Source organism: Triplophysa rosa, linkage group LG9, assembly GCF_024868665.1.
Source record: "Triplophysa rosa linkage group LG9, Trosa_1v2, whole genome shotgun sequence".
In the NCBI taxonomy this organism is placed as follows: domain Eukaryota; kingdom Metazoa; phylum Chordata; class Actinopteri; order Cypriniformes; family Nemacheilidae; genus Triplophysa; species Triplophysa rosa.
The window spans coordinates 26722403-26748818 of NC_079898.1; the positions used below are offsets into that span (position 1 = coordinate 26722403).

General features: G+C 39.4%; 1 protein-coding gene across 2 annotated transcripts; it reads left to right on the forward strand.

Annotated features, from left to right (window-relative positions):
- The first annotated feature begins 1718 nt into the window (after window positions 1-1718).
- pwwp2b (PWWP domain containing 2B) lies at window positions 1719-16407 on the forward strand. Of its 2 annotated transcripts, XM_057342420.1 has the most exons (5): window positions 4660-5047; window positions 7576-7663; window positions 8588-8914; window positions 11844-13500; window positions 15085-16407. In XM_057342420.1, the coding sequence occupies exons 3-4, from the start codon at window positions 8601-8603 to the stop codon at window positions 13498-13500; spliced, it is 1971 nt and encodes a 656-aa protein (XP_057198403.1). In that variant the 5' UTR covers window positions 4660-5047; window positions 7576-7663; window positions 8588-8600; the 3' UTR covers window positions 15085-16407. The 2 variants fall into 2 exon arrangements, with proteins under 2 accessions (XP_057198401.1, XP_057198403.1); XM_057342418.1 differs by lacking the exons at window positions 4660-5047; window positions 7576-7663 and adding an exon at window positions 1719-1840.
- The last annotated feature ends 10009 nt before the right edge of the window (window positions 16408-26416 follow it).

Genomic DNA, 26416 nt, shown 5'->3' on the forward strand with positions numbered 1-26416 from the left:
TAATTTTTCTGTTAAGTTACATTTTTTTTTGTGCCAAAACTACTCAAGTCAGTCTCTATAGAGTTTTATCTCCATAGCGTTTTTAAAATGTTGCACTGTTAAAGCAGCTTTACAGAAAACACATAGAAAAGAAAAAAGTAAGATTAAAAACTGTAAAAGTATCAAATACATGGTATTAAGATGCATGGTATTATTGGAAAATATAGACTGTTAGAAACGGGGTAAATGTCTGCCATTTGCGTTAAGCCTAAAACAAAACGCAACGCAAGACAATTCAGTGCGATACAGCTGTAGAAAACCAATACGGACCATTCCTTCATATTAATAGAGTACACTGTGCCCTAATTTTACAGTTTATATGTTTAAGTTTTACCGGTTTCGAATATAGACATGCCATGTAACATGTAAACAGTGAATCAATATTGTCGTTATTGAAAGCCACGCTTGGTTTTTTTTGCTCGCTCGATTATAAAATAAACATTAAATATTGTATAAAAGTACGCTAAAATTATAGTTTGAACAAAATTAATGTAAAGAAAACTGCGCTGTTTGTACTCACTTCACTTGCTTGCAACTCGTTCGGCGTTCAAACTGGAAATGAGCAGCAGGCTTCAAAACAAACGGAGTCGTAGCAAATTCTACTATGACGTAACAATGAAGGATGAACTTGCGATCAGATCGTATCGGAACATAATCCCATGTTGTGTTCTTTAACTCGGTTCATCTATTGGCGTCTATCGTCCATCTCACTCCATTGGCGAACTTGGATCACGTGAGCCGCATCAGCCAATCATAAAATTCTGTTTGCGGTTTAACTTGCGGTTTCTTTCCAAACGTTTAAAAAAGATTTTAATTGGTTTCAATAAAAAACAGCTTCATTGGGCACACACAGACAGACAGCAGCGATAGTAATCGTTTAAAATGTCATTGTTTAGACTTAATCGTTGCGATCTGAAAGTTTAAATGCTCGAAATGTCCATTTCGCATTAGGCATGTTGCAATGGTTTGCAATAACATAAAAATTATTTTAATAAGTATATTAAAATTATTTCAAAAAGTGATGTATTGTCAAAGCTTTTTTGGGTGGATGCAGATAGCAGAAACTGACATACGAACATAGCCGCGGGAAGTGGGGTGCTGCGGGGGCTGCAGCACCCCCTGGCGTCGAGCGAAAGAAAAACTGAAACAGTGTGGAAGATACATAAATAAAGGCAGAGACTATTTGCACCAGGTACGCCCACCAATATGTGATTGGAATAGAGAATATGTAAGAACGACTTCATTTTATACAATGACTCCAGTGGCGTAAGGTGTAAAGTCTGTTTAGTGTGACAGAGGCCGGGGTTCTAAATCAAACTCACGCATTTGTTTAAAAAAAATGTATTCATTAAGTTTAGGGTAAAGTTATCTGCCACTATTTATAAGTATCAATAGCATCTAACTACTTAATCCAAAGAAAATACAGCTATTTTCGGTTAGAGTAAAATGCATTGCTGCCTTGGGCGGGCTATTTGTAACATTACTCTGTGTAAATAGACACTCCGTAAATGAAATGTTTTATCAAAAATAAATATAATACATTTTATTCATGTGTCTATTCACTAATATCCATTGAAAACATTAATAACGTCACTGTTTTTGCTTTAATAACGTTACTGTTACAATGATAACGCAAGTGTGTTATGACGTCACGGCGTTAGGGAAGGTCAAGTGTCATGAGCGGTCTTGTCCAAATGGCGCAAAACGAATTTCAGACTTTTTTACCTCATGCGGGACTTCAGCAGCGTCAACCCAGAAAGAAATGCCACTTTCGGAGTTTTGCATGCAGGCCAGCAGAAATGTAAGACAGGTATTTCTTGATTTGAGATTGTGGCTAGGTCTACAGGCAGAATATGTAACGTTATGTGTTGATTTCTGTGCTGTCGCCGTGCAGCACTCAAGTTGTGTTTAATCACGCTGGTTTTTGTTTGGGCGGTTAAGCTGCCGCCGCGCAGCTAGTTTTCGTACAACAGATTGTGCTTTGGCTATAGGCATACATATAACATGCGTTTATGTGTTTGTTTTTATGCTGCATCCTATAATCACACTGGGATCTTCTTTATTCTCGGCAGCAACTAATTTTTGCCTCCGTTATTTATTAACATTAAACGTAAGCGGCTCGTCCATGGCACAGTCATAACACAGTCATAAAAAGAAAATATCACAGCACCCCCTGCTCAAAATACGTTCCCGCGGCTATGCATACGAATGTGCGCATGAGGAAGATGGCAACGATCAAAATGAATGTGAAATTGTTTAAGACATTTGAATATAGTTCACATTGATTTTACACACCTAACGCATTACTGTATCTCATTATTCAGAAAGTTATTGAGCAGCATCTGTCGACTTCTGAAACGATCAGTTACTAAGCAACGATGTGTGGGGTTACTTAACTAACCCCAATGTAAAAAGGAAATAAACACGTAACGTTAGCATCGCCGAGGTACGAGTTGGCGTTTGATTTTCTTTGAATTTATTAAACTATTTGTCCACGTTGAACGAATTCTTTTATAATAATGAAATTTCTATGAAATTGGTCGTAAATTTCATTCTGCACGGTCTTAAAAAGGTCTTAAATCTAACTCTCAGTAACCTGCAGATACCCTGTTTTTCGGCAGTTATTCAGTTAATCTCGTCGAAAGCCTTTAAAAAAGTAATTATTGTTTGCACCACGCACTCTTGTCACTTTAATTTCCTATAGCAAATCAGAAATGGAAAACTAGACACTTCCCTGATAGCACACATACAGCTTACGTCTTTCGATGTCTGCATTTACATCTGCAAGACATCTACAATACATAGTTTGCTTATCTGCAATACGTCTCGGAGATGTCTGCTGTCAGACGTCACATAGACATCTAGAAGATGTCCGTAAGATGTTTATTATGTAGAATGGATGTAAAGCTGCTCTTTCGAAGATGTTTAGCAGATGTTTTGTATGATGTATTACAGACGTTCAGACGTCTCCGAGACGTATTACAGATGAGCAAAACTATGTTTTGCTGATGTCTTTCAGATTTAAATGCAGACGTCAAATAGATGTAAGCCAGATGGATTGTGCTATTTGGGTTAGAGCTTTCCAACATTATATAGTTTGTCAGGGTTTTTTTTATGTTTGGCATAGGATATTAGCAGTTGAATAGTTAAAAAAAGAATTTGGCCCCACATGTGGGCTTGTGACAGTTAAAGGGATACTTCACCCAAAAATGAAAATTTGGGAAAAAAACAATGGTAGTAAAAAAGTGCCCCAGAACTGTTTGCTGTCCTACATTTTTCAAAATGTCTTCTTTTGTGTTCAACAGAACAAAAAAAAACAAAGTAATTATTCCTACTATGGTAGTCAATGGGTGCCGAGATCTGTTTGGTTATAAGCATTCTTCCAAATATCTTTCTCTATGTTCATCAGAACAAAGTATTGTATGCACATTTGTAACAACTCGAAGATGAGTAAATGATGACAGAATTTTCATTTTTGGGTGAAGTATCACTATAAGGGGTTAAGCCAGGACTATAGGCCTTGGTCAAATTAGGTCATACAAGTTGTTTTTTACAAACAAGACTTGTGTGCATTTTGTCAGCAAAGTTAACGTGAAAATCCTTTACAAATGTGTGTCCAGAGAATAAAACTTTGATCTTTGAATTATTTCTTTTTCTCATAGATGGAGAATTGTTTTATGTACGTCACAAAGGAATGACAAGTGAAGTAATGACAAAAGTTGTTTGTGGAGCAGAGCAGGCAGATGAAATCTTCAAGGAGTTTCATGCCAGCAGTCTTGGGGCGCATACTGGTCAAAAAAAGACCAGAGATGCGATTTTCAGAAGATTTTTTTGGCCTAGTATGTCACAAGACATTGATGCATGGGTAAAATATCTACTGATTTTGCCTTTCATGAGAATTGCAATGTAGTATTGTATATAATACCTTATACCATGGGCTGTTTGAATACTCAATTCTGATTGGTTGGAAGGTGCGTATTAAAGCCGTTTAATGCACAGGTAGTTCCAGTCAGTTTGATCGACATTTGAAATTACCTGACGAAAATAACTGTCATTTTAACATGCTGCTGACCAACTTTATGGAGATGCAGATTTAATTTTCCAACAGGATTGGCACCTGCACACAGTGCCAAATCTACCAGTACCTGGTTTAAGGACCATGGTATCCCTGTTCTTAATTGGCCAGCAAACTCGCCTGACCTTAACCCCATAGAAAATCTATGGGGTATTGTGAAGAGGAAGATGCGATATGCCAGACCCAACAATGCAGAAGAGCTGAAGGCCACTATCAGAGCAACCTGGGCTCTCATAACACCTGAGCAGTGCCACAGACTGATCCACTCCATGCCACGCCGCATTGCTGCAGTAATTCAGGCAAAAGGAGCCCCAACTAAGTATTGAGTGCTGCACATGCTCATACTTTTCATGTTCATACTTTTCAGTTGGCCAAGATTTCTAAAAATCCTTTCTTTGTATTGGTCTTATAGTAATATTCTAATTTTCTGAGATACTGAATTTGGGATTTTCATTAGTTGTCAGTTATAATCATCAAATTAAAAGAAATAAACATTTGAAATATATCAGTCTGTGTGTAATGAATGAATATAATATACAGGTTTCACTTTTTGAATGGAATTAGTGAAATAAATCAACTTTTTGATGATATTCTAATTATATGACCAGCACCATATGCTTCAGTGCTTTTATCATTTTTAAACTTTTTGCCGTCTAGTGTTCGCCTCAAACACACCAACACATGTGACTGCTGCTGGTCATCAATCCAAACCAGGAGATGTCGCCGCACATCTTAGGCTTGTTTGAGATGCACTGTCGCCTCGCCTGAAAAGAAGACGAGAGTAGGCGGCTGCAGTAAGGGGAGGAGTGAAAACAGTGCAGGCAAGACGGACTCTTCCCAAATCACGCTGTCGAGTCGACTGGAAACGTCAGGAATGGAATGGATCGCGTTCACGTTTTTATCGCATTTTTCTTGGGCCAACTGAGTTTAAAAGTGAGAAATGTTCTAAATCGTATATTAGACAAACTCTCAACCATGTCAAGGCTGAACGAAAGAATTTAGATATGTTCTTTGACAAACGAATGCTTAAACTTAGAACCTCCTATTTTAAGTTTCCAGTTTATCCCCCCCCAAAAAAATCAAAATTGTATGTGATATTTATACTTCTGGGGAGTTCCTATATTGTGTAAATTCTGTAACTCATTTCCAGAAAACACAGACCCTATTTTTTTCAGAGCATATTTTTCTTTAATTCCTGGACAAAGTGCAATAATTGTGGTTAAATTAGTAAAATGTTGTGAATTATAAAAAAATGTAATATGGAAACTGTGAAAAAGGAGGTCAAACTTTTTTTAATATTAATAACTTAAATTTGTTAGCTAAGAATTTAATTCCCAAATGTATTTTTTTAATTGTTTGTAGTATTTAAGAATTATTTGGGACAATATTTAAAAATGCTGTCAAAAGCCAATAATAAAAAGCTGGAATTTTGTTCGATAATATAAATTATATTTCTTGTTTTGAATTTATTAATGTGGATGGATGGAACATTTTGATTTTTTTTTTCTTTTTTGTCTTTGTTGTTTGGTTTGTATTATCTTTTATTATTTTTTCTCGTCTGTTTTTGAATGTAACTGTATACCATCTTGTTTTGTAATGTTTGTGTTGTACTTTAATAAAAAAGCGATTTTTATCGAAGATGAAATCTATGCAATTGAATTGCCACTGCTTTTACATCAAGGTGGTTATGAGGACTATATATTTCACATAGGTGTGTTTTTTCCACATATAAATCTCAAAACCTATTTCAGTTAATGGACTTATTAATGGAACACTTAAGAAAAAAGATATCAGCTGACATTCTCGCCCAATGAGCATTTAAGATGTGTCGTCAGCAAGTTGTTTCCCATCGTGCTTTTCATCAGCGCAGTCAGCCACAGCGCCCGACTGAAGAATCCGACACAGCCGCCTGGCCGTCGCGAGAGTTTTTTGACACACGTCAGCATGACGTCAGAGCAAGGCGGACGTAACTCGGACACATTTCTTACCGGCATGCATCTCGCGCTGATCACCGGTGATCGGTTCTGCGCAGAATTTGGCCATCTCAAACGAGCCTCTTCGTAGTTTGAGGAACCTTAAGTTTTTCACGATGTTAGTTAAAAACTCAGGCCTGTGCCGCCACCGCAAGTAAATAAAAAGTCATCGCTTGCTGACAACTTTAAAACGATTACATTACGAAAATATTAGAGTGGTTTTGAAGTAACTAGCTGCGAACTGGAAGACGCTCGCAAAGCAAGGCATTATGGGTATTTTCGTGTCTTGTAAAAATGTAGGATAAAACGAATGTATAAAGAAGTGTGTTGTGTAAATACAGTCTAAATAATGCATTATTATTATTAATTAATTGACATTATAGTAAGAGAATTATATTTTTTACCATTAGCCTACATAAATTAGAGAACAAGGCTTTAAAGGGACAGTGCACCCAAAAGTAAAAAGATGTCTTTATTTACTCACCTTCGAGTTGTTCCAAATCTGTATACATTTCTTTGTTCTTATGAACACAGAGAAAGATATTTTGAAGAATACTTGTAACCAAACAGTTCTTTGCCACCATTGACTACTAAAGTAGGAAAAATTACAATGAGTCAGAAGTGCTATTCTTCAAAACGTTTGTGTTTAAGACAACGGAGAAATTTATAAAGCATTTTTTCTACTATGGTAGTTAATGGTGGAAGTCAAGTTTGTTTTAAAGGACCAGTCTGTGAAATCTAGCGGCGTCGCTGCGAATTGCAACAAACGCCCCACCCCCCTCCCTTTCAAAGAACTACATGCAAGGGACCAACGATGTATGTAGATAGATGTATAGCTCATTCTAAGGTAATAAAACATCACGCCTCATTATGTAAGCTCTTTATATACCACTGAAGGCGTAGTTATGTATATTATATTGCATTTCTGTCAATAGATCCTCCAAAAAATGACACACTGGACCTTTAACAGACACATTTACAGGCTGAACATGTTCAAATACTAGGTTTTATTAGAGAAAAACCTGTTGAAAACCTATATCCTGTTGAAAAAAACAGCATATGCTGGGTTAGGTATGTTTTGATGCTGGTTCGACCAGTTTAAACCAGCACATGGCCAGCTTAAACCAGCAGAAATCAACAAACCAGCATCAAAACATACCAAACCAGCATGCTGGTTTTTTCAACAGGGCTGTATCTCAAAAGCATCACGGTGTAGTCCAGTAGCTATATTAACTGCACATTTTTCACCAACTTTGATAAAACACAAGCAAACTGAAAAACTTTCATTTTCTGTATTTATTCCAATTCTATGCCCCAGGCTTTTCCTCTTCTGGCTGTTGTAATACCAGAATGCTGAAATCAATAATGTTGTCTTCATGAATGTTTATGTATTTACTGTAATAATAATCCAAACTTGAGGTCTAGCAGTAGTGCTTGGCATGCTGAAAACAGACGAGAAAGTCCTTCATCTTCTAAACTCTTGTTCAGGGGAGGACGTAGGCCTGGAGCTTTGGAGTACAGATTCACTGTCTTCGCTGAGGAAATGTCTGGAAGATATTTCAAGAGATGACAGCAGGTCTGTGCTGCATTTCCATAATAAAGTCTGTCTGAACTGAATACCCAGTGTTCTCAGTTTGACCAGCAGGTGTCATCCATCCTGTTTTATTTCTCCATGAATCAGTGTCTGGACTCCACACAGTCGGCCATTTTAAAGGCCTAATGTCACAATGTTGAAACACTGCCCGTGTGTTCTGAAGCTCCACATATCACATCACTATTATTCTCTTGCCGTGTAACGTCCCGTCTCATCGTTTGATGCATTTGTTCAGGGGATTGCTGTTATTTTTCAGTCACATGTTTTGATCCTGTCATAAACACGCACATGATTAATAAAACACTAAAGATAGCCAAGCGTCAGCACCTGTATAAATAACATTAGGAAAAAGACTTTGGGTAAATGAAATGCCTGGGTTTCGTGTAGAGCAGGTTGGCATTTCAGCAGTAAATGCTCATGTGAATTTAAGAATAAATCAAAAGAGTGTTGTAAATGTATTCAGGTCGATTGATCTACTTTAGGCTTTTGCTGTAATAATAGATTAGTTTAAGTGAACAACTGCGTAAATATATACTTCACATTCGATAATTTATGAATATGTTACACTTGAAGTGGGCTATATATGTGTATGGTATATACAATAGTGTATATATGTGAGCGGTTAAAAGGTGAGTATGTAGTGTGTGTGCTGTTAAAGGTGAATAATGGATGTGTTTGGACATGTTAATGATATATAATATGTGAATATATGTTATACTTGAAGTGGGCTGTATGTATGTATACTATGCCTTCACTATGCATCATTTTCCTATAATATGTAAAATTGTATATATAGTGTATTATATGTGCTATAAAAGTTGAATGGGTGAGTGTGTTCTTCTGTTATCTCGTCTCTAATAGTTGACTGTGTACATATGTTGGCGTAAATGCAGTATATGTGTTTAGTCTTTCGGCAGTGATGTCACCGCGGCGGATCCGTTGTAATCGCCTCGGCGGAGCTGATGGCGTCATTCCGCGCGCTGGCGGAGCCTCCCGAGCGCTGACGGAGCGGAGTAGCAGCGAAGGCCGAGACGACCGAGGCTCCGGCGGCCGGGATCGAGCGATGCCAAGCCGGACACCCGAGTCAGGAAACATGCAGGCTGTAGCGGAGGAGCTGCGGGCCGGCTCCCGGATCCCCGTCACCGTCGATCAGATCGTGAACGACACGCTGCTGGTGACGCTCACGTACCGAGAGAGAAGCTACACGGGCATTTTACTGGACTGCCAAAAAAAGTGAGTGACATTTCTGTGTTTTTGTGAAAGAAAAAAAAAATCATTTCTCGCGTGGGCCCAACAGCAGGCCGAAAAAAAGACAAGCAGAGGCCTGTGTGTGAAACAATGAGAAGAAGCCAAAGCGTCACCTTTCACGCACTGTAAACGCGTTTAAAGGAATAAATCACGTTTTTTGTCTCGGATCGTGTGATTTTAATTCTGGTATTTGACGGTAGATGTTTAATGCTGCGTTTGTAGTTAGCCGTGTAGCCCTCTGAAGCTGTTTATCAGTCTCACAATCTGCTGTGTGTATTTCCATAGAGATGAAACATGGATGAACGTGTTGTATGTAATATGTCGTGGCGAATTATTGAAATACGTAATGTAATGTTTCTTTATTTCATTCTTGAGTGAAACATCATTGTTCTTGACGAATGGCCCTGGTGGCATTGTTGTAGCTTGTGATGGCTACCTGGACATTAGTTTAGTTTAAAGGTCACACATTTGTCAACTGTACATGTGAATGAATTGAACGTGGTTCTCTTTGCATTTTGGGAAAATCTTTATTAACATTGTAAAGGCCCCATCTTAAAGGTTTAAAGAGGCCTCTCAATGTTAACCTTTTTTATAATCTTTGCCAACCCAGAGCATATGATTAAGGGATAAAATCATGTCGGTAGATGCATGTGTATATCAAATATTTCATCAAATAAATGTCATATTTAAGATTGGAGTGTTCATTTAAAGAGCTGGAACTCTTTGTGTCAGACAAAGACGTATGAGATGACGCTTGACAAAACATTTGTCTCTATGAACACCATCACTTGGTGATTTTTCTATTTGTCAATGTGCATGTTTGACTTAATACGAGCGCTTCAGGGCGTATGTCACACAGGTTCGTGCGGTGTTAAAATACAGTAAGATATTTATAGCTCGAATGCATCTTATGTCACATTCACTTTATAAAGCACCTACACCCAAGAAGACATCCGAAAAAGACCTTAAACCAAAGTTTCCATCATATTTTTCTGTTCGTGGAAGAATAATGGTGAGCTTGTTTTTGTATGTGACATTATTGGTGTCTTTGGTTCTTTGAGATGTTGTCTAATGTGAAATTCTTCATGACGTTGTTCTGTTATGTCACGATGCGTCACATCCTGCTCAGAATGTTATTGAGTGGAGCAGGAACAGTGAGTCACGGCAGGTCATCCGCCGCGTCCTTGGACATGGATAGCATGGACGGCCTTTATTCCTTAGTTTGATAGCAGGATGAGAAACGTATCTGGCTGTTTTTACATTATTCACTCCTTATGCTCTGTGAATTGTGTGATCTGAAAATGATCTAGTGTGCGTTACACAACAAAGCACGCTGCTTAGAGTACTCTATCCCACAATGCACTGCAGTGCATCCACAATAATAACAGCTAACAGGTATACACATGAATTCTGTCATCAATTATTCCCTCTCGTGTGTTTGTAAACCTGTATGGGAATCTTTCTTCAGTGGAACACAAAAGAAGATATTTTGAGAAACGTCTCTGTGGTTTTGTGTTCACACAATGAAGTTCAGTGTTGTTTGATTATCAACATTCTTCAAAATATGTTCTAGTATTATACTATATAGAATAACTTATTCTGGAGACGTAACAACAACGTTACTGTTTAAAATGTGTTGTTGTTGTTGTCGCGTGTATGTGTATTGTATATGTGTATAAGTGTATTGTTTGACATTGGGGTACACTGCATTGCAGTCAGTAGTGAGATTTCATTGCAAGCATAGTTTTGGATTATTAAATGGCATGAAGTCGTTAATTACGATCGGTCATTAGCATTTGTAATATAATATTCTATATATTCCCTTCGCAGCTTTAGCTTTGGATAGAGCGGCTGGTGTAATTATGGCCTTCAGGACAGCAGCTTCAGGGGTGGGCGTTTTATTTTTACATCAAACATCTCAAATGATTGTAGTTTATTGCCTGAGGGCTTTCTGCCGCTCTAGACCCACAGGACTTCCTTCGAAGGTTTAATTGATAATCCCGGCACAATCAGATTTCAGGGCCGCATGTGAAAACATTGAAATCTCTCGGCCCTCGTCCCGTGTCCCTGCTGGTTTATGGGATTGTTTTTGTTCAGAGGTGGAGGTGGGGGGGTGGCTTCCGGGTTGTTCCATTGGTCTCTTTGTCTGTCGATCCTAACCGAGGGGAGCCGCAGAGCTTGTTGTTAATATTTTACAGATTTCATCATCATCAGTACTGAATCACACACCTGTGCGCTCGGAGTGCCTTCATTGTTTCACATCTAAACGACCTGAATCTCAAATGTACCTCACTTGATGGATGTTTTACTGTAGGGATGTGAAATCTTTGTGCTGTTATTTTCATAAACCTTAACTGTAGTGAACTAAAAATACTGTTAAAGTAAGAAACGGAGGAAGACATATGTGTACAAAAGGTAAACATTTAATGAAGTATTTTGGTTAATTCTTTTGTTATTGGGTAGTATGTGGTCATGTGAGTAACAGAACGTTGTTCAACACCGTTAAGAAGTTTGAAAGATTAACTGAATCCTGTGGGTTTTTTTTAAAGATTATAAGGAAAAAGCACACGTGTGGTTATGTGTTGCATGATAGAGCTGGTTCACCAACTTGTTCTCCAGGTCAAGAATTGGCTAACATTAGAAACGATTAATCTGCTATTACAGTTCAAATCCTAGTGTTTTAAAAGATAAGTGTCATCTTTATAAAGGTTTTTTCCCCAGAACATTCAGACTCGCTCTCTTTGTGCAGAGCTTTGACGCTTATGTCAAAGAACAGAACACCAGGGACGTGTTGTGCTGGCTGTTTTGTTCTTGTAAGGAATGGCCGTTCTCATGGCTCATGAAACTCCATCACTTGTGTCAAAAGTGTTTGATTATGATTGGCTCTTATGTTTCCATTTGTCTGTGTTTGCAGGACTGGGCTCTTTTGCCTTCCAGACGTCATTGGGAAGTCAGAAGAGAACCTTGTGTTGAGACCAGACTGTGAAGTCTCAAGCGAAGAGCCTTCCTTGGAACCCTCCGGTCAACTTACACAGCAACCAAAAGATGAGAACACGGAACCCGAGGTGGCCCCTCCCGCTCCTGTACCCATCCCGCTCCAGCCGGGCCAGCCCACGTACCCTCCGTACTTTGAGGGCGCCCCTTTCCCCCAACCCATGTGGGTCCGGCACACCTACAACCAATGGGTACCTCAACCACCGCCTCGTCCAATCAAGAGAAAGAAAAGGCGAGGTCGAGAACCAGGGAGGATGACCATGAGCACGATCCGACTCAGGCCGCGGCAGGTGCTGTGCGAGAAATGCAAGAACACGCTAAACAGCGATGAGGACAGCAAAGATGGGCCGACGGTGCCCAAGATGTTGAGGAAGGAGAACGCGCCTCAAGCCGACGAGGACACTAAAACACTCCCAGCCAAGAGTCTGAGGAAGGATGATGGGGACAGCAATAAAGAGTCGAAACAAAGAGAGGACTCCATGGGCTACGATAACAAGCGCTTTCGCAAGGACAAGAAGGACGATGAGAAGGTTCCAGGAGGCGTCGTTATTCCTCACAGTCCCGTCATTAAGATCTCCTATAGCACTCCTCAAGGTAAAGGTGAAGTCATTAAGATCCCATCTAGAGTACATGGATCTGTCAAACCATTCTGCCCCAAGCAGCTGCTCCAGAACGGTCATGGAGAAAGAGAAACTTCCAAGGAGCCTAAAAAAGATGTACAACCCTCCATGGACGCCATCAGGACTGGTCTTACCATTTCCATTCCCAAACTCAAGCTCCCCAAGCTAACCGGTCCAGACACCCCATCGCCTAAGATACGCTTAAGATCCCGCAGTGACGGGACGCAGCAGGTGTCGGTGTACGAGACTGAACTGGTGGGTGGCACACGTCGGAAAAGTCCCAGAGTTCCCAGCTCCACTCTGTCGCAGTCCGAGGACGGTGCCGAGAAGAATTCACTAGAACTTTGGTCTGGAACCTGTGGGGATGAAGTTGAGCGTCACGGCGACCTGACTTTACTCATCAACTTCCGCAAGAGGAAAGCCGACTCGTCGAGTCTGTCCGTGTGCAGTAGCGACAGCCTGGATGAGTCCAAGTCGTTCAGTTCGGACGGCACCTCACCGGAACTGTGCGACCTCGCACCGGGCGACGACATCTCGGTGTCGTCTTCCTCTCACGGGGAAAGTAAAACGGTTCCGCCTCTCACCGTACGACTTCATACTCGCAGCATGACGAAGTGCGTGACAGAGGAAGGTCACGCGGTGACTGTGGGCGATGTGGTTTGGGGAAAGATCCACGGCTTCCCCTGGTGGCCCGCACGAATACTCAGTATTAGTGGTACTCATAGGGAAGAAGGGGAGGTTGACGCTCCCTGGCCTGAAGCTAAAGTGTCCTGGTTCGGCTCGCCCACCACCTCCCAACTTTCGGTTGCCAAATTGTCACCGTTCCGTGAGTTCTTCAGGTCACGATTCAACCGTAAAAAGAAAGGGATGTACCGGCGGGCCATCATGGAGGCTGCCAAGGCGGTGGGACACATGAGCGCAGAAATCACATCTCTACTTGCTCACTGCGAAACTTAGGTGAGGTTCTTTTCTGTCTTTGCCTATATCTCTGTATTTTTCCTTATTTTGACGGTACGTGATATGTGTCTCAATATTTTAGGCTTGTGCTCTAGACATAAATGTGATTCTCTTTTGCCTCAATTTTAAAAAGCATGGTTTGGATAAAAATATTTAGTGTGAAATTGTGGTCTAGAACATTTTGTGAAAAGAAGACCATCCCCTTTTTACAAATGATGAGTTTTGTTTTTCTGTTGCTAAGAGGGGGCGTGAGATTCTCTGTTGGTTCCGTCTTTTGCACATCCTAATTTTCGACAATGTTTGATACAATGTCAGTTCAGTTCAATTCAATTTGATTTATATAGCGCTTTACAGAATGTGGATTGTTCCAAAGCAGCTTTACAGGAGAAAAACAGAAAAACACAGAGAATGTGAAAGACAGCACAGTGCATGGTGTTTGTAGAACAAGCAAGATCATTCTAGTAAATAATATCTAATAAACTTGAGATGTCACATGTCATTTTATTTCTTGAGCACACTTATTCTTATGTCAAATTCATTATCACCGGTCTCAGACTGTTTGTCTTAAAGAGATAAATAAACATCTTCATTTGCTCCTCTAGTGTTTGATGTGTGACTCATGGGTCCTTTTTTGGTATCTTTTGTGACGATGTTTATTTTTGGCGGAACTATTTCTTCTATGTTGATATTTTTCTTCTTCTATATATTTCACGATTCGGGGATTGTAGGATAGGGTTAGAAACATTTTTCAACGCTTCATGTTTCCTTCGAGTCACTGAATGTTTAGAGAAGATGAGACAGCACAGCTTACTTCAATATTGTCTGAAGTTTCCAGGCCCGTCCCACTGCTGATGTTAGCACTCCTGTATTTCACCACAGCCATTTTTAGTCATGTAAGCGGTGTTTTGTCAGACTTCATGTCTGTGAGCTGTAAGCACCCTGACGTCCTGCAGGATGAACCACCTTTCCTCAACATGTCATTTTTACACACTTTTGTTAACACAGTTTTGTCTTACTAGATTTCAATGAATTGTCTCAGACTTGTCCCGACTTCAGGTGTGACCAATTAAACACACAGCCAACAATTCCTTACCACACAAAAATGTGACATTTCATGTTCTTAAGAGCATAGTTTAGCCCAAAATCCAAATGTTCTCATCAATTTCTCCCTCTCATGTGCTAGTAAATCTAGCGTCTTTCTTCAGTGGAACACAAAAGAAGATGTTTTGAGAAATGTCTCAGTGGATTAGTGTTCATACAATGGAAGGATAAATAATGATGACAGAATTCTGAGTTTTGACTAAATGATCCTTTTAAGAGACAATGTGCTGCTTTTAACAGGAAAATCAACTATTGGAAAAAAAATATTTTTTGTATTTAATGAAGTACGTTTGTTTTAACACTCTGTTGGTTTTTTTCACAGTGTTTGTTGCAATGCATTCTGGGTTTGCTTTCTTTATAAAGGATACACATGATGCAGACGTACATGTATTTGCTTTAATAGTATACATATCGTACGGTTTTCATAGTCACAATCTTTTTTTATCTGTCAACTGACTTTCTGCGTTTGTTTTGTGTCTTCAGAGGAAGAGGAAGGTGCTGGTTTGGCTTTCACGCAGGGCCTGCGCTCCCCAGACGTGGCAGTCTCCCCGGACGGAGAGTGCCTTTATATGCCACGGATATTATGAGCGACGGTGCTTTCCCCCCCACACACACGGCTGTTGGAAGAGAACGGCGGACTTGTGGACTGGATGAGTGAACTGCGTTTGAGGGGCCACAAGGAGAACGCTGGAAAATCTCAGAGCGATCCATCGATTTCCCCCATCTTCTCTTTGTTCGTCTCTTCATCTTCCGTCTGTTTGTTCTTTTAGTACGTACATTATATTAGAAGTAGCTCGACACTAAATCCGAATGTATTTATTCACGAAACGCTCTGCCTGGAAAAATCCTGTTAGATGAAAGTGCTGCTGTTGAAGACTGATGGTGTCCTTCATCGGACGCGGGCTCGCTCTCGCCCCTCATAGGATGCCCAGAACGGACGAATATCAACGCCACGATACTACATTACAAGTCTTACTCTTGCGTCTCTCTTCATCCAATTCTGATAATGTGAAATTCTGTTTCGTAACCTCTGAGATGATTGTGTAGGTTTGTCCAGCTGGTTTTCTGTCTCACATCATGTGACGTTTTTCGCATCCGCTCGTCAAAGAGGCCGGTGGCGTTTCCGTTGTATTTGCTTGAATTATTTAATGTGTCACGTTAAGAATAGCACTTTATTCCAACCCCGGTGGCCTGCTGTGAACTCATCGGGCGACACTAACCTGAGTTTGCCGATCGACGGAGGAGCCGACCCTTTGCTTTCGAAGTGATTTTTAACTTTTCTCCTACAGATTAAAGGACGCCTTCAGGAAGTTGTGTACACTGTATTCTCGTGTTTCGCCTGCTTTACGTTAGTCACTATTTCTTTATCCTGGTGAAATGTTCCACTGGACATCTGGACAGAAGTGTACGCTCCTATGCACCGCCCGCCTCTTTGATTAAAGCTTATAACACTACCCCTGACGGGATGAATTCAATCATGTGTTCGCTAAATGAACGGCCTCAGTTCTCTGTCTGCGTCTTTGACACGGGAACTCTCCGTGAAGTGGAACGAGTTGTTCGCGCACCCCGCTGACCTCCTGGACAGGAGCGATTAAAGAGGGCTGATGGCGGGGAGGGAACTCGAGGTGTATTTTGAGCTCCGACTCGCCCCGTCAGTCGCGCCTTTGTGCGTTTCTTTTCCAGCTGGTTTATGATTCTGGACTTTCTGCAGACGTCTGCAGCCATCCATGACTCAACGTGGTGGATTTTTTTATGTGCTGTAAATATAATAAACTATGAAAGCTGTAACCGTTCTGGAATGTTCTTTTGCATGCAGGCAATGCCGTTTGGCTCCATTTCACAACACACTTAGGTTATGCAAGCAAGAGGTGTGAAGAATGCACTCACCGAACCCTCATTAAAACTGCAATCTGGCACTTTTAATGGTTAAAACGAACAGAAAATCCCTTATTAAGCAAGTACATACTGATTCACGACAATAAGCTTATAACACCGAGTTACATTTTGAGCTGTCTGGTATGATTTGGCTGAAAATGTCAGTTATTTTTCGACACTTTTTGGACAAAACGTACATTTAATGTTCCAGACAGAGATGGCACTGCAACATGATATACTTTATATACAGTACTAAGGCTGTGCAATATATCGAAATATAGCAAATGTCCAACATTTGTCAATTACTGTATTCTGTTAAGAATTCAAAAAATTATGTATAGACCCCTTTGGATGACGTAAACGACACTGATCAAAAGCTGGTCCAAAAGAACTTCCTGTTTCAGTTTTTAACACTTGAACGAAATGCAACTTAAAGAACATTTTTAACTGAATCAAAATGTTAAACGAACATCTCAAAGTTTCAGTTATATGTGAGATTTAAAACGTAAATAAAACTGAAACGGGAAGTGCTCCTGGACCAGTGTCCACATATTGCGAAGTGGTCTATAGACTCGTAAGTTTTCGGTTGATGCAGATAGAAAAATAAATATTGTATCGCATTATTTAGCATGTTATCGCATATCGCATTTTTCTGTAATATCGCTCAGCCCTATACAGTACAGATGCAGCTTTAATCCAAAGTCCTGATGCTGTTGTCTTTGTACTGTATATTAATGTGTTTATAGATGCACACAGTTCTCAGGTCAGGGTCTCAGCGGGTCAGTTCGGGGGTCAGACCTTAAATAGGTCATCTATATTTACAAAGCATCAGTGTTTCTGTTGTGGCTTAACGTGAAGCAACTTAAAATAGCTGTAAAATTGTACTGCTTTTATACGGTCTGTTAAACATTTGCATTTGCGCACATCTAACCTTTCACTTCCATCGTTGTATACAACGTGGATCTCTCATCTTGTAGCGCGTTATAAAATGAGCTGAAGTCGTCTCTTGCTCTGACTAGTTCTGATTGAAGTTCTAATTGAAAGTGTCTGTGAGAGCAGAGTTTGCTTTAGCGAAGATTAAATCAGTCTCAGGAATGCAGATCTGTCACATATTCATCAGTCGTAGCACACACTGATCTGCAGCTCTTTGTCAAATCACATTTACTTCTTTAGTGCTTTATAAAAATCACATTTTAAATCTTTTCATCATTCCTCATATAAATAAGATGCAAATGGAAACTTTTGCTTAAGTCTCACGTGTGTCTCGGATATTTCTCCTGAGAAAAAGTGACAATCATCTGAGGCTCGGTTCATACTTGAAAGTAAAATGGAAAACGGCATTAAATCTCCTGAGCCATGAAAGAGCCACATCTGAGCAATGACATTTTCTAGTACAACCTCAAGTGCTTTTGTTAAAAAACAATTGATAGTAAATAGCACAAATATCATTTTTTAAAGTCCCAGTGAAATTCAAAATTACAATGCCTATTTTCAAATGAATTATTGCTGTGTTTATAGTAAATAGTTTATCAGTGTGGGTCATTCTCTTTTTAAAATGCATGTGCCTTTATAATCTTCAGTTGAAAATGAGAACATTTGCACTTCCGTCCTCTATTGACTAGACGGTTTGGGCGGAGCATCCGTTAACTCCTCCCCTTCAGCTGTCAGTCTGCTGCCAGTTCCATTTCAAAATGTTTTTGTACATCCAATTAAATCGCAGAGAAAGCCACGCCAACTGTTCTTCTCATTCAAAATTCCATGTACTCGGAAATGCGTGAAAATACGGAGGTAAAATCGATCGCGACTTCCGGTTCACGGGGACTTTAAGGTACGACCATTTAATGCTATAACAGAAACATGAAACCATCGGTTCTGATTGGCTGCTGTACAGAGTTATTAATGCATCACTGTTATTGACCAATCAGCATCCAGGACCTGAACTGTTTTTGTTTTATAAAATGGATGAATTTTAATGTTGTCTGTTGCAGGAAGCATGAGTAGTCCGTGTGGACGGGTGACGTCTGATTGAAATGTGAGCTGTTCCTCGGCTCCGGATGGTTTCTCCCTACAGACGTGTCGAGCCATCTGCTTTCATATCAGTTGGGAAAAGAGTGATCAGTGTTTCTCTCCAGAGCTCAGTCTTGTGTGTCTCCAGGTGTTGTTGAGTTTCCTGGCGAAAAGTTCCCTTTGGCATTGTTGATCTAAAAACACACTCATGTTGTGTGGACACAAACTGCATTTAATCCTCGACTCGTTCACTCCCGATGCTGGCGTTTCGCCATCTACTGTAACTGCTCAAACCAAACGCACGTTTCATCACTTTTTGGAGCTCATTGTTTGTGTGTTTACAGTAAGCTCAACCTCTGCATGTCTGCAACGGTTTGGCTGTACACAATATATCAGAAAAAAATCAAATAAAAATTTCAAAAGGCCTAAATATCATTACAGGAAAGACCAAAATGATTGCCTGCTAAAGCTGAAAGTAGAATAAAAACGAATTAAACGTACAGCATTAAACAATAAATCATAAAATGACAAAATGCACATAACACATTTAGAAAGATTTGACTAAAATTACCATTAAAAGCTATTTTCAAAATATGAATAAAACGACAATAAAGTGAAAAATGAAATCTGTTTGTTCAGATCTGTTCTATCCACGTCAGTGTTCATTCTCTTGGTTGCCATAGTGATGATGACATAACTGTGATGGTGGAAGATGTAAACGTAGCATCCGTCTCAACCCTGATGAAAATGACCCATGGTAAAACTGTAGTGATCGTGTGTTGTGTGTGAATTGTTGATAGTTTGTATAATCACAGTTTTACTACAAACACCACGATTAAACGGTGGTGTTTTTTGCGGTTACCATGATTTCATGTTTTTTATTGTAGTAAAACCATAGGGGACATTTTACTCTTGAGGAGTGTTACACAACAAGCATCAGAGTCATTCACGTGTTTATATGCCGTGCTTGCTTTTTGCAAACTGATTTCAAATGCATTAGGAAAAACCAAAATTGTGAAAGGAAAAAATTGTGAAATTCTAAACTTCTTTAGTTTGTGTTTTAGAAATGTCAGTTAATTAGAAACATGTTGAAGGAGAGTTTTTTTCGGAAGTTCTCCAGCGTTCAGGAAGGGTCCGGCTCTCAGAAAAGAAGGGTCCGGCTCTCAGAAAAGAAGGGTGCGGCTCTGCCTAAACAAATAGAGCTCTGGCGGCCCTCCAAGACGGCGTGTGGATTTCCCCTGCTGGCTTCTCTTTTCTTCTCTTCTGCTGCCGTGTGCCGGTCGCCTGCTGATCGGATCTGATCTGCCTCTTATTGAAGCTCATGTCAATGGAATTCAAGGACATTCAGTTCAACACATGTGATTCAGTATTGATCAGTCAATCAAAGTGTGTGTACATACAGTCAAGAGTGCACATATTTACTTTCTTTTAAGAAATACCAAAATTGCACATTTTAAATGCATGTTGAAAAACTTTGATTATACATGAATCCCCAGATCTTTATTACAGTATGAGGTGTAGTTTTGGCCGTGATTCATCCTGGTTCTCAGGGGATTTCAAGAGATCATATGTGTCATTGGAGGACAGGGTTCAGATGTGGTTTACTGACCTGATGACAGAAAATACAGAGCCCAACCCCCAGCTGCCATGAATCTGTGATGCTCTTCGGATGTTAACATGAGCAAACAGACGGCAGTGTAAACACTGACTTCTCTTTGACTTTAAGAGAGACGAGACCTTGAGTTTCTCCACATGCTGCAGCGCTCTGAAGAGAGAGAGAAAATAAAAGAGTGTGTGTTGATGAAGGAGAGGCAGATTTATTGAGATCTGTTCTGTCTCTGCTTAATTAACATCTATCAACTTGTTAAAGAGCATTGACGGGGGGGGGGGGGGGGGGCTGAATGTGACTCCACAGAATGAGGCGACAATTTAAAGGGACAGTTAATCCAAAAGTGAAAATTCTGTTATCATTTACTCACCCTCAGATCTGTATACATTTCTTTGTTCAGCTAAACACAAAGGAAGATATTTAGAAGAATGTCAGTAACCCAACAAATCCCCCCATTGACTGCCATAGTATTTATTTTCCCTACTATGGCAGTCAATGGGTGATGAGATCTGTTTGGTTACTGACATTCTTACAAATATCTTCCCTTGTGTTTAGCAGAACAAAGACATGTATACAGGTTTGCAACAATGGGGTGAACCATTGAGTTCTAAATGAACTGTTGTTTGTGTTTCTGCTGTATTTCATCTCTGTGTCTGTAAATGCATGAACATTATGGGATGGTTTTCCGACAGAGATTAATTAACACCAGACTAGGCCTTAGTTAAATTAGGAAGTAGTTTTTACAAACGTGCCTTACCAAAAACAGTACTTGTGTGCAACTTGAGACAAAACAATGTCACTGATGTATTTTTATAGACATGTCGTTTCAAGCTGTTTTCAGTTTAGACAGCTCAAACATTTATTTTAGTTTAGGACTAGACTTAACCCTGTCCGGGAAACCGCCCCTATGTCATCATTTTTATAAATGTCCATTAGCTTATACATTCTTCCATGCATATCTGTTTGTTCTCTTTTAGTTTGTTTTTTTGTAGCATATATTTCTTCATGCCAATAACAGAACATCATTACAGATTTAGAACACGAAGGTGAGTTAATGTTTTAATAAAACCATCTGTCATGCATTTACATGTGTGTACCTGTCTGTGTGCTGGAGTACACATGATGGACAGACAAAGGCGTGTGTGTGTGTGTGTGCGCGCGCGTGTGTGTGTGCGCGTGTGCGTGTGTGTGTGTGTGTGTGTGCGGGCGTGTGTGGAAGGGTAAACCCTACGGTATGGGGACAAAATGTCCCCACAAAGATGGCAATATCCAAAACCCTTGTCCTTGTGGGGACATTTTTTTGGTCCCCATGAGGAAACAAGCTTATAAATCATACAGAATTAACTTTTGTGAAAATGTAAAAGAGCAGACAGTTGTGTGTGATTGTTAGGGTTAGGGGGAGGGAATATGAGATACAGTTTGTACAGTATAAAAACCATTGTGTCTATGGAATGTCCCCATAAAACATGTAAACCCAACGTGCGTGCGTGCGTGCGTGGACATGTTTTTATATCCCGGTGGGGACCTAAACCTGAATACACACCAACACATGGGGACTCGTGTCACCGTGGGGACCAAAATTGAGGTCCTCATGGGCACAAAAGCTTATAAATTGTACAGAACAATATTAAAAAAAAATCTAAAAATGCAAAAAGTTTTCTATGATCTTTAGGTTTAGGGGTTGGGTTAGGGGATAAAATTTACAGTTATTATTATTATTATTATTTTTACGCCTATGGACTGTCCCCATGGAGATAATAAGCCAGACATGTGCGTGCGTGTGTGTGTGTGTGTCAGTATGTGTTTGTGTGCAGACCCCGTCTCAGATACACCCATCAAGAATGCCAACGAGCAGGATTCTGAACCTCTGACAGTGTGTGAGGGTTCGAGTAAACAGACAGACATGAAAAAAAACATCAGCTCTTCAAAAACATTTCCTCATGTGGATCATATTCTTGAAAATAAAGGTACCAAAGTGTTCTTTACAACAATGCAATTTGTCAGTCAAAGGTTCTTAAAGGAATAGTTCACACAAGAATTGTCCCCATTCATTTGACCGTTTATATTATTATGGTAAGTCAATAGGGACCATTTTTTGAGTGAACTATGCCTTCACAAGAACCATTTCTTTTTTAATTTATTACAGTCTAAAGAACCCTTTCCCACTACAAAGAACATTTTGTAAAACAGAATGTTTTTCAGATGTTCTTTATGGATCCAAACATCTAGAAATGGTTCTCTTATGGCATCGTTTAGCACCTTTATTTTATTATTACCACGGTATGACCATGTTTTACTGGACATTGGTAAAGTGTGTGAGAGTGTTAAGATCAGATCAGAGGGATTATATTTGTTTTTGTGTGTTTACTTTGGTAAGGATTACTTCTAAAATGACAGAGACTGCTGACTCCTCCTGACATTAAACTATTGGAGTGGTGCCATCTGCTGATATTAAAGTGAAACTGCACTTTTATTTCTTTAGTTAAGGGGGACATTGCATATTAATAAACACTGCAGTAAATGTACTAAATATTAAAATACAAAACTACTTTTCATACCCCACTACATTCAGTCAGATATATGAAATAGCATATATTCTTTTTCTTTCATTTTGTTCAAATAATTGTAATCAACTTATGTCTGCATTTTGATTATATGCATCAGTAGTGTGTAGTGATGTTTGTAAAGTAGGTAATGTTTAAAAATTTCAGCAGATTATTTAAAGATAATACACGGCTTTGAGTTGTGAAGGTCAATGTTGATTTATTAATTTCATTAGAGTCATGAATATCCTATATACAGTACATAGACAAATATAGAGCTTATATCTTAAGATAAACACTTGTCTGTCACTTTAAAGATATTGTCCACCCTCACCAAGACATAAAACAGCTCGAGTTTTCTGTCATAAGATCTCATGATGATAAGTAATGATGGTCTGTTGAGGAGCGCTCCCGGAGAGAGTGACGTCAGTTGTGTTGTGTTTAAATGTACAGAACTTGTGAACACAGGCTTTAATACATTTAATATTTGATCAAATAGAGCTGTACACTTTTGTTTTGATGGTGTGATTGTAATTCTTGTTTCCTTGTGCTGACCAATCAGATCTGTTTGTGGTTTTATTAGGTATAAACTTTGGCCTTGTGTTCTTTGTGTATTAACGTTCTATTGAAGATTCTGTTAAAGGACACACGCTGTTGCATCGTTGCCTACTTTTGTGGGTGAATCACTTACTTTAATCACTTTCTGGTTGATAAAACAGTTGATGTGGGTTGGGTTTGGGTTGTAAACTGTGTCATGGTTCTGCCACAGGACCAAGAGAGACATGTCGAGAAGAGGCAGAGCCATGACAGAACCCCATGTTTCATGTGGAGTGAGAGTTTTGGCCCTGTTGGCCTTCCATACCCTCTCTCGCCCTTTCGTTGCCTCATTATTGCTTGTAATGATTTCATGCCCCACACCTGTTCCCTCTTGATTTGTCCCCTTATTTAATGCCCCTGTGTCCTCTGTCTTGTGCTGGGTCATTCTGTGCGTGCGTGCGACTGTTTGGTGAGTTTCTGTGCTTTGTCAGTCTAGTCCAGTTTAGTTATTTGTGAATTATGTCAGGTGTTAATTTTAGTCTTGTGTAGGTGTAGTCAGTTTTAGTCCAGTCCTGTCGTGTTTTCGTACTCCCCTGTTTTGTTATGTTACCCCCACGTGGGTCTTTGTTTTGTATTTTTATTAATAAATGTCTTGTTAACCCCTTACCCGCCCGCTGTCTGCACTTGGGTCCTCTGTCTGTGTCTCACCGAATCCCTGACAAACTGAAGCTCTGATTTTAGAGGAAGTTTAGTTTAGGAAGTTTAAATACAAAAAAATATTCATAACTGAAACAACTCTACTCAATGTTTTTTATATTTAATTTCACTTTTTTATTTTCTATGCATTTGATGTGTCAGAATAGAACCCATATTCTTTGATACCCTGTAGTTTGCCTTTTAGCAAAACAATGTTGTCAAATAAATGCATTCACCAAGTTTAGTGTTTCTCCATTTTCTCTATTTTGTACCATAAGACACCATACCATATGTTGATGGTTAAGTTGAACCTGAAGGAGCATTACAAGCAAATATTGCACAAATATACCGTCCTAACACGAGACTATTCCTTTGAGAAAGCTTGCTAGCAACCTCTTTATGACTCGCCGTCATTAGCAGACTGTGAATATGACCAGAAGCTCTGTTTAATAAGAATCAGTGTTATCTTGGATGTTTGTGCCTTTCTAAAGTTTACATAAGAAAGAATTCCTCCTAATATCCAGAGATGTTCTGTGAATCCACAGCACTTTTTGTGATGATTGACAGGTGTGAAAGGAGCTGGTTTAGTGCTAGCTTATAGTGCTGGTGTCTTTCTGCAATGACTCAGACAAAAGAATTGTACTGAAAATATACTGCCGTGTCTACACGATTGAAAAACTGTAAAAAAAAATGTTGGTAACACTTTACAATAACACAACAGTACAACACATCCATTATACAAAACGTGTAAACAAACTAACATCTTATCGTCTGTGTAACTCGTGAGTCCAAATTGCGATGAAATGTAGTTCTGTTCATGCTCTGTAGGGGCGCTGTTGTTATGAAACTGAATCACACATGTTTGCCTTGACATTGTACAGTAATTAGAATGTAAGCAATCAGAATATTTATATTCTGACATTATTGTCATTATTAACACATCTTTTAATGTTTTGTTTAACACTGTAATGCAATCTTTTATTATCTTTTACAGTAATACAATAAACTGTGTTTTAGTCATGAGAATTGTAAAAACAAATTGTGCAAAAAAAAAAAAAAACAATAGCCCGGTTTCACAGACAGGGTTTAGCTTAAGTCCGGAGTAAGATTCGGTAAAAATGCCTTAGTAAAATACACGACTAGTGTGCTTGTCAAAGCAATGGCACTGACAGGAAGTTATTATTTTAAGTTAACACAACTCAAACATGCATTTCAGTCTGGGACTAAGCCGCATTTGTGAAAGCGGGCAAATGTCTTATTTCTTTTTGGAATGAGATTTGACCAGGAAATGTTTTCAACAGATTTCCGGGGATCCACCCATGACCTGACCCATGGATTGTGCTTTATCTGGATATGCGTTTAAGTATAAATGTAGGTCACACTTTTAATTTTCTTTCCAAAAAAGGGTGATATTATTGGGGTGTCCTATGAGAGCTGAAATAGGACAGTCACTCTGAAGAATCCACCCCTCTCACACCCAGAGGAATATCAGAAATATGTCAGAGATTTATGGCTCATCTAAAGGTGGAAACAGAAGCTTTTTAAAATCACATGTGAGGTTAATTAGATCCTCTGGTGTGAGAATATAGACAGAGAGAGAGAGAGAGAGAGAGAGAGAGAGAGAGAGAGAGAGAGAGAGAGAGAGAGAAACCCTTAAGTCTCAGAGGAGATGACTGTGTGTTCTGCTTTCACCTCAACACCACAACACGTGTGGTCAAGAATTAAACACCAGTGTAAGAGAAACTTAAGAACAGCTGAGATCTCTTTAATATCTCAGTTATTTCTCCTAGACATCAGTGAGATTAAATAGAGAGAAAGTGGCTCACAAATGTCTCTATCATTAAAGTTTCCCCTAACGGAAAGAAAACATATTTCCTATATGAATAAAGCAATAAGCCCCAAGAAGCAGTGGGTTACCGGGGTATTTTATAACGGGTCAGAACTCGGCTCAGGCTATCAGAATCAAGGACCAGAGCTGACCGTTTTATAATGATAAATATATATTATATTCGCTTAACAGGACTAGGTGTTACAATCAAACTATTTCGGCACAGTTGAATTACCCAATAGGACATTTCCCACGCCTTATGCATGCCAGGGGGAGCAGTCAAGAAGATGGAGAGAGGAAAGGAGGTCTGAGGTTTCACTGGGTTCCTCTGTGTTTGGGGGATATATGATTATAGAAATACATAGCATACTTACCTTTCCTTGCTATTATCAGAGAGAGAGTTGTGTGTCCGATCCCACTTTCATCACATCCATTATCCTGGGTGATGCCTTTTGGTGGGGTGCTTCTGATAATGCCCTTTGTATGGTTTCCAATACAATATATTTAATAAGGAATTGCCATTTTTCATATAATGGAATGTGTGTGACAATATTTCTTATGTATCACAATATACTATCAGAATACACGTTATAATATATTGATGTAATAAGATATGGTACTGTACTTGTAAAAATTAACACACATTTACTTATGCAGCATGTACACACACAGTATTTCTTATGTTTAACACGCATTTACAATTTACATGTTTCATATTTG